The sequence below is a fragment of the Cebus imitator genome, unplaced genomic scaffold (genome assembly GCF_001604975.1).
Source record: "Cebus imitator isolate Cc_AM_T3 unplaced genomic scaffold, Cebus_imitator-1.0 Scaffold95, whole genome shotgun sequence".
In the NCBI taxonomy this organism is placed as follows: domain Eukaryota; kingdom Metazoa; phylum Chordata; class Mammalia; order Primates; family Cebidae; genus Cebus; species Cebus imitator.
In genome coordinates this window covers 180,853-189,458 of record NW_016107410.1, presented here as the reverse complement: position 1 = coordinate 189,458, position 8,606 = coordinate 180,853, and the positions used below count along the sequence as shown (strand labels likewise).

The following is an 8,606-nucleotide window of genomic DNA, read 5'->3' as shown; positions in this document are numbered from 1 at the left end:
TAAGATGGGTGTAAACTCCATTTCAAAACAAACTTTCTCTGCTAAGTGCTCCAAGTAAGAATGGGTAAGATAATTCAACTAAGATACATAGTTTCCAAACTAATTTTTAAAAAATCTTGCCCACATCAGTTCATTGATGTAAATTATTAAAACTCTTTTGCTGAATTTCTAATGTCCTACAGCCTAAAGATAAAAAGGATATTCTTGGGAAACAAATCAGAGGTGATTTTTATTATCTTTTTAATTTATAAACTTTCACTCCCTAGAGCTAGGGGGTTATCAGGTTATTTGTCATAATAGTTTCCCCAACTCTAAGTTCAGAAGATATGATCAATTATTTAGAAATTCATGCTACAGCCTCTATATCCTATAGTCTGGCAGCATGAATTAACCTCCTCCTCTAGGTTAATTCTGTGGCAGTATCATTAAGAGTCTTTGGATCAGGAAGACCTCATGCAGAGATAGACAAAAAGACGAATACTGGTGAGTTCTCTTCTTTCTACTCAGTGAGTAAATTTAGAGAGTGCAAACCCAGACACACTTTTGTGATTGAAATTAAATTTGTATGAAATTTCAATATTGAGTTCTGAATACAATAGATAAATTTGAAGACTTGGGTTTTTCTTACCTTTGATTTCATATGAACTATATTAACAAAAGTGATAAAAGTATCAATATCAGAATCCACACAATTCACAGCTCACTGATAGGATATACAGTCTGTAGCATGTTTTCCAGCTTAATTTAACCCCATCTTTTGATTCTTCTAACACGTTAGAAGACTAACTTGTCAAGACAGTTGACTCAGTCTGATGCTCATTCCTCATGCAAATCTAATTTAGTCTGAATCACTAAGTATGAAATCTGAGTATTAGTAATTTTTAAAGTTTTCATAGGTGATTCTCAATGTGGTTATACTGATGCCTAAGCCCCACCCTGACATCGGTGATGCAATTAGTCTGAGATAGAGCAGGACACGACAATTTCTAAAAGCTCCCTATGTGCTTCTAATGTGAAGCCATGTTGAGAGCCACAAGGCTAATGGTATTATCATCTTAGTGATGGATTTACTAGCAGTAAATTGATATCTGTGACAATTCTGCCCTATCTGGCCTTAGCATATGCCTGATTATTTTAAATTTTAAAAGAAAGAGGCTCAAGAAAATTAAAAGTTCTCAAAAATCAAATTATGACAAAATACTAGAAATAAAATAAAAAACATTATGGACTGAATCTTTGTGTCTCCCTTTCCCCCAAATGCATTTATTACAGCCCTAACTTTCAAGGTGATAGTATTTGGAGATGGGGACTTTGGGAGGTGATTAGGTTTACATGAAGTCATTAGGAGGAGACCCCATTGTGGGATGAGTGGACTTATAAGAAGAAGGGAATAGAGCTTTCTATCTCCACCACATGAAGATAAAAACAAACAAAAAACAATTGTTTGCAAACCAGGAATAAGAACCTCATCAGAACCTAACCATGTAATACAAAGAGCATCTGCTACAAAAGGAGAAAGTAGGAAACATAATTTTCTTAACGGAGTATCTAGGTCAATCTCAATCACACATACAAACATACACCAACACAAAGAAAAGAAAAAAACACAAAATTTTAAGGTATAATTGCATATGAGAACTTGAAGAAGACAATTATCAGTGCCACTACACAGAACTTTCTGAAATAATTAAATATTGAATAGATAAAAATATATTTAAAAGATTAAAGAAAGGAAATGAAGCGAGGGAGGATCTTAAAAATGTCTTCAATAATGCTTTCAAAAATGCTGAACAATCAAATACTTTGCTGGTTATTCACAGAGTTAGGAGAAGTGGATAATTCCTCTACAGATATAAATAAATTACAGAGAAAATTGGGCCTCTTCAATTCCAGTTTGTTTCTTTATAATGTACAATAATATTAAGAACAAAATGTGTGCAACTAACATTGCTATAAGGAAACTGAAGGCCAAGACATGTTAGGAGATTCTAGGATAGCTCTTAGCCAGTCGGAATGCTTTTAGGGACTGATGAGGCCAGAGAAATTCGAGGTGTTAAAAGAGTGTCCAAGTAAGATAGATGCATTACTGAAATAAAAGCATTCATTCCTCAATTCATTTAAAAATATAGATGTTAATTTAGAAGAAAAAAAATTCAGCCAATTCATATTACTAATCTTCATTTTGCCTCTGGTCAAGATTCTAACATGGATTATTTTTTAAAATCAAAGTATACATGCACATAGTTTAAGGTTAAGTAGTCTAACTTGTAACAAAAAATGATGGTTCTTCTTATTATCTCCTTCCCCATTTTCCTCTTTCTGAAAGCAGCCAATTTCAACTTTTAATTTATACTTGAAGCATTACCATTATATTTACAAATGACATGCTTAAATTGCTACTTTTCGATTTTGCCTATTTCAAGCATTATTAACTCACTCCACCACCACACTGCCTCTATCTAACTCATAAGTCATTTTAATTGTTTTACACTTTTGATGTTTTCACATGGTAATTTTGTTAGAGTACTATTAGATGTTTATATGTTATGTCAACACCCTTCAAAATGTAGTCCTTTGCATGCATGATTACGTTTTCTTTTCTGCATTTTGTCTTCCAACTAGTAATGGTTTCATTATATTTGCTTAGTTTCCTGTATATATATTACTAATTCAACCCCAAACTGCCTAAATATTCACTAAGAATATCCGAATATATCAGATAATCTATTTCATCTTCTGAGTTGCTCCAATCCGAGCTGCTTGCAATTTTTTTTTTGTTTGTTTGTTATTTAGTCTTTATTTCATAGTCATAAACTTAACCCAACTCTGCAATCCAGCTAGGCATGGAAGGAAAACATGGAACCCAAAGGGAACTGCAGAGAGAGCACAGATTTTAGGATACTGCGAGCAAATGGGGTGGAGGGGTGCTCTCCTGAGCTACAGAAGGAATGGTCTGGTGGTTAAGACAAAACACAAGTCAAACTTATTAAAGTTGTCCACAATCAGCAATGGTGATCTTCTTGCTGGTCTTGCCATTCCTGGACCCAAAGCGCTCCATGGCCTCCACAATATTCATGCCTTCTTTCACCTTGCCAAAGACCACATGCTTGCCATCCAACCACTCAGGCTTGACAGTGCAGATGAAAAACTGGGAACCGTTTGTGTTGGGTCCAGCATTTGCCATGGACAAGATGCCGGGACCTGTATGCTTTAGGATGAAGTTCTTCTCATCATCTTTTTTCTCGTCGTTGGTGTTGTTGCCAGTGGTGTTATTGTGTGTTGTGTCATCACCCTGCTGCCTCATCCCTGGTGTAATTCTTTTGTGGCAGGAGGCCTTCTTATCACCTCCTTTTTTTTCTGTGGTGCTCGGAGGACGATTTTTTTCTGTTTTTTTTGGCTTGTTTTCTGCCAGCTGGTCGGAGGTGCGGCCGCCGGGGTGGTCGTCTCGGGGGCTGTGTCGGAGCACGGTGTGGTTTTGCCTGTGTGTTATTCTAGGGGTCTCGGGGGGGGGGGGGTCTGTGCAGCGGCTGCTTTCTATTTTTTTCTCTTAGTTCATCGTTGTGTTTGTATTGTCGTGTTTTATTTTTTTTCTGGAGCTTTTTTTTATTGTTCTTCTTTTTTGTCCTTCCCTTTTTTATGGATTCTTCTTTTCTTTTTCTTGGTTTGTTTGCTTTTCTTTTTGTTGCTTTTGTCTTTCTTGGTGGTTTCGAGTTTTTGGTTGTTAGATGTGTTTCTTGTGTGCTCGTTTGTGTACATGTCTTTGTTTTGCTCTTTGTTTTTTTTCTCTTTTGTTAGTGTGTAGGAGTGTAGTTTGTGGTTTATTTTCTGTTAAACTTTTGCACTGTTTGTCATGGTGGCTGTGTCTTTTTGACTCGCTTTAGGCGCTTTTCTTTTTGGTTCCTTCGTTTGTTTGTGGTTTCTTTTTTTTTTCCTTCCTTTTTTTTGTTTTTTTTTGTTCTTTCCTTTTTTTTTTTGTTCCCATTTCTTTCTTCATTCCTGAGGTTGGGGTTTTTTGTTTGTGTCTTTGCTTTTTGTATCCTTATTTTTTGTTGCGTGTGTGTTTCTTTTACCTCCGTTTTTGAGTTTTGTGGGTTTGAGTTGCTTGCCGCCTTTTTTTTTATATTTTTTAGTTTTTTGTCGTTTCTTTGTTTTGTGGTTTTGTTCCGTTTTGTTTTCATCTGCTGGTTTGTTTTTTTTTGCGCCCGTTTGTTTCTCTGTGTGTTGGTTTTATTTCGGTAGTGTGTTCTGCGTGTCTGCCATTTCTTGTTCTTGGGTTCTGGTTTTTTTCTTTTGTTTTCTTCCTGCGTTGCTTTGCCTTTTGTCTTTTGGCACCTTACTGGGTTTGTTTTTGTGTTTTTTGTTTTGCTGGTTTTTCACCATGTTTTTCCTGTTTGTTTTGTTGTTTTTGTTTTGTTGTTTTTCTTTCTGTTTTTGCCTCTGTGTTTTTTTTGCAGGTGTTTTTCTGTTGTCTGGTGCTGTCTTTTTTTTTTTTTTTTTTGTGTTCGTTCACTTTCTCCTTTTTTTTTTTCTTTTATGGATTGTGTTTTTTTTGTTTTTTCTTTTAATTTGTTGTTTCTCGCTTGGTGTTTTTTTTTTTTTTTTTTTTTTTTTTAGGGTCGCCTTGGTTTTTCTGTCTTGGGTTTCTGCTCTTGTCCTGCTCAGCTTTTCCCGGTGTTGTTCTTGCAGGCTTTTGTCTGCTTTTTTGAGCAGTGTCTGTTTCTGTGGTTTTGGTTATCTTTTTTATTTTGCTCATTCTGTTTTGAGTCTTTTCTTGCCTCCAGGCTCTGGTCGTCGTGTTTTTGAGTCTAGCCTTCACTTCCCCCCCGTGGTGGCTTTGTCCTCCTCCATCTGAGTGGTTCATCGGCTCTTTTATCCTGTGCTGTTGGGGAGAGTTCTTGGTGTCCAGGTTTTTTTCAGCAGTCTTGGCTGTTGTCTTTTTCTGGCTGTGTTTTTTGATGGCGGGTTCTGCTTTTATGGATGTAGAGCCTGTTTGTTCTTGGGGCTTGTGGCTCGTGTTGTAGTTTCTTGTTTGGTTCCTTGGCATTTGGCTTTTTTTTGCTATGTGCCACTACCCCTCTTTTTGTTGTTGGTTTTTGTGTTGTATTTGCTTTCTTTGTCACTTCCATTGTCTAGACTGCTGATTTTGCTGGCTTGTGGATGTGTGGGTTTTGTGTGGTGTTTGGGCATATTTTGTAGTGTCTTCCGGGGTTTGGTTGTGTCTTGTCTCTGCCTGTTGTTTCTGCGTCGGGGCTGGGCGTTTGGTCTCCGGCGGGTGCTTGTTTTTTCGTGACTGTGGCTTTTGGGGGCTGATGTGTGGGTCGTCCCTTCATGTTGTTTTCGTCTGCCTCCCTGTGATTTGTTATGCAGGCCTCTGTGTTCAGTTGGGAGGGCAAGGTCTGATTCTTTGTTTCTTTTTACTGTTTTGTTTCCAGTTTTCGGATCTTTGCTAGATTGGGGGAATGTCTGGTGGCCTGTCTTGGTTTGCTTGGGGTGCCCTCCCGGTTTCTGCCCTGTGCACGGTGAAACCTAGGTGTATTCATTAGCTGGATTTCGTTTCCTCTCGTTTTTGTAGAGTTTGCCTTTGGCTTTTGAGTTTTGTTGGGTTTGTCTTTTTTGGAAGTCTCTTTTGATTGCTTGTGATGCTTCTGTTTTGTGTGTTTGGCGTGTGGAGGGTGTCTTTTTGGTGTTTGGTGACAGGGTGTTTGGTGTTTACCTTGTTGTTTCTGGTTTTTTTTTATTTGTGCCAGGTTGTCCTTGTCAGGTTTTTATTGTTTTTGTATTTTGGCTTATGGTTCTGGTTTTTGGTTAACTTTTTTATCTCTTTTTAGCTTGCTTCCTGGTGTTGCGTGTGCTTGTGGTCCAGTGGGGCTTTGTTTTTCGCTCTTTGAATTTTGCATGGAACTTTTTGTGTTTGTTATGGGCTCTCTGTCTGTTCGCTTGTGTTGATTTCTGGAGTTGTCAGGAGGCGGCCTCCCCCCCTTCTTTGTTTTAGTTTTCGATCTTGGTCTCTTATGCTTTCTTCGTGTTGTTGTTTGTGGTGGGTCGTGCGTTTTGCTGGGTTTTTGAAGCTCTTTTTTGTTTGTTTTCTTTGTTTTCTTTTATTTTTTGGGCTGTTCTTGTTGGGTTGCCTTTTTTTTATGTGTGTTTTGTTTTCTATTGTTTTTATGTTTTTGTTTTCATTTTTATTTTGTTTTTTGTGTTGTTGGTTGTGGTTGTTATGATATTGCCCTATTTTGTTTCCTTTTGTCGGGAGTCTTATTGGCCCATTTTTTGTTTTCTGATTCTGTTTTTGTGTGGACCTTTGGATTGTTTCTTTCCATTGTGTTTGTTTTAGCTTTCCTTTTGTTCATTTGGTATGTTTTTTCTGGTTATCGAGCTTGTGGACTCTTTATTGTCTTTGTTCCTTCTTGCTTTTCGTTTTTTTGCATTTTTTATTTCTTCCCACTTTGGCGGTCGTTTCTTCTTTTTCCTGTTTTCGGTATTCAGTCCAGTGTGCTTTTCTCCTGGCTCTCCTCTTGTGCCCAAGCTTCTTCATTTTTTTTCTCTTGTTTTTTTTCTGTCCATTTTTTATTGGTCTTATCCCTCTGTGGCATCTTCTTCTTGTAGGCCTTGAATTAATACACTTGATAAGGCCAACAATGTGGTAATTAGTGAGCGTTCCTGATGGGGGCAGTCCGCTCTTTTGTGTTGCTGGAAATTGGTGGTGATGTTTGGTTCTTTGAGCCTTTCAGTTGGACTGGTCATGTGTTCTGTGCTTTGCTGTGCGAGTTTGTGCTAATGATACCTGGTGTTCCTGCTTGCCCACCTTTTCTGTTCTTTTCCTGTGGTTGCACCATTTGGTCTTTCTTTGGGGTTACCGTTCGTCGCCCACTCTTTGGCCAGCTAGTTCGTCCAGCTTACTCTGCTTTCGTTTTTGCCTTATGTTTTCTGGATTGGTTCAGTTTTCTTTTTTGAGACTTGCTTCCTGTACCTTTTCTGATTATGCTTGGGCTGAGTTGTTTTCTTTATTCTTTGTTGGTCTAGCTGGTGCATTGGTTATTTTGGAGCTTCTGGAAGGTGTTTTTATACGTTCTTTTTTAGGGTTGGCTCTACGGTGGTTGCGTTCCGCGGTAGAGAGATTTTGACATCATTTTAACTTGGGTGTTCTGGTTGTCTTGGGCCATAGCTTCCCTAGGTTTCTTTTTGGGTCACTGCATATTTTATTCGGCCTTTTTTTTTATAATTTTTCCTCTGTGAGTTGTCTTCCTGTTATGTTTTGTTTTTTTAATCTCCTCCATCTCCCTTTGTTTATTGGTTTGCCTTCTTAGCTGGGAGACCCTGTGTGCTATTTTGGCTTGCTGGTGTGCCTGCTTTTTGTGGTCTGCCTTGGTTCTCTGTTTCTTCACGTGGTGCTCGATGTGCTTTTGTCTAGGTGGTCGTGCCTATGCGGGCCTGGTTTGGTTTGGTCCTTTGTTGTTGCTTTTTTGAATTTTTTCCTATTTTTTTTTTTGATCTGTTTTTTTGTTTGCTTTTGTCGGTCCTGTTTGGTGTTTTCTTGGCTTGCTGCGCATGTTTTTGCTTTTTGCCCTGTCTTGCTGTTTTTTGTGTTAAGACTCTATGTTGGGTGTTGTTGGTAGGGGCGGGGCTTTCTCTTTGGAACTAGAACTTGTTGTGGGTGCAGTAAGAATTGCCTTGGCTTTTTATTCATCGGGGGCATCCTTTTGTTCCTATCCTGTTCTTTTTTACTTTCTCTAGTGCTCCTTGTTTTCTTAGCTGTTTCTCATGATGTCTCAAGTCAGGGCGTCCCTTAGTTCCTTTTCTTTTTTTTTTTATGTTCTTGCTCTGTCCCCTTGTTGGAGTGCATTGGCACGATCATTGCTGTTTCGGTCCTTTTCCTCCTGGTCTTGTGCTTTTTTGCCTGTGCCTGTCATGTTGGTTGTACTTCCGGCACTTTGGGCCGTGCCTGGCTGTTTTTTTTTTTGTAGGGCCTTGGTGTTCCTCTTTTTCCCGGTGTTTTTTCCCCGTCTTTAGTTCAAGTCCTCCTCCTTTCTCCGGGTCTGGCAGTGCTTGGCTTTCATGCCTGCTCCTCCGGGGGTTGCGGCTTAGTTTTTTTTCTTTTCAGGCTTTCGTTGTTGTTGTGTGCCTGGATTGTAGCGCTTGTTTGCTGATTTTGTTTTTTTTTCTGTCTTTTTTTTTTTTGAGCTGGGTTCTTTTTGTGTCATGTTTGTTGTGTTGTGGTGGGATGTTTGCATGTCGTCGGTGGGTCATTCTGCTCCGTTCTCTTGATTCTTTCTGTCCATGCTTTCCATTCTGTTGGTTTGCATTTTCATGTGTCTATTGCTAATTTTTCTGTTTTTTTTCGTGCTGGTGTTTTACCGTTTTGTTTTTTCTGTCCTTAGACTCCTGAGCTGTAGTTATTCATCCATCTTTGCCTGGCGAGGTGGTGGGCTTGTAGGCATGGGCCCTGTTTTCTATTCCTTTCTTTCTTTTTTGCACTTGTTTTCTGCTTTTTGTACATGTGGTCTTCCTTTGTATTTTTGTTTGGCGGGTTCATTATTGCTCCGGTGTTGCTTTTTTGCCTCTTGTTCTCCGAATTTGCTGCTGGGGGTTCCACTTTTTGGTAGCTT

The 8,606-nt window shown here is 38.8% G+C and overlaps 1 protein-coding gene across 1 annotated transcript; it reads right to left on the bottom strand.

Moving 5' to 3' along the window:
- Nucleotides 1-2,793: 2,793 nt before the first annotated feature.
- LOC108309617 (peptidyl-prolyl cis-trans isomerase A-like) lies at nucleotides 2,794-3,304 on the bottom strand. Its single transcript, XM_017536028.2, has one exon. The coding sequence runs from the start codon at nucleotides 3,302-3,304 to the stop codon at nucleotides 2,987-2,989; it is 318 nt and encodes a 105-aa protein (XP_017391517.1). The 3' UTR covers nucleotides 2,794-2,986.
- Between the last annotated feature and the right edge of the window lie 5,302 nt (nucleotides 3,305-8,606).

Excerpts from the sequence above, each read along its gene's own strand:
- LOC108309617 (XM_017536028.2), bottom strand. The coding sequence starts at position 3,304 with ATGAGGCAGCAGGGTGATGACACAACACACAATAACACCACTGGCAAC.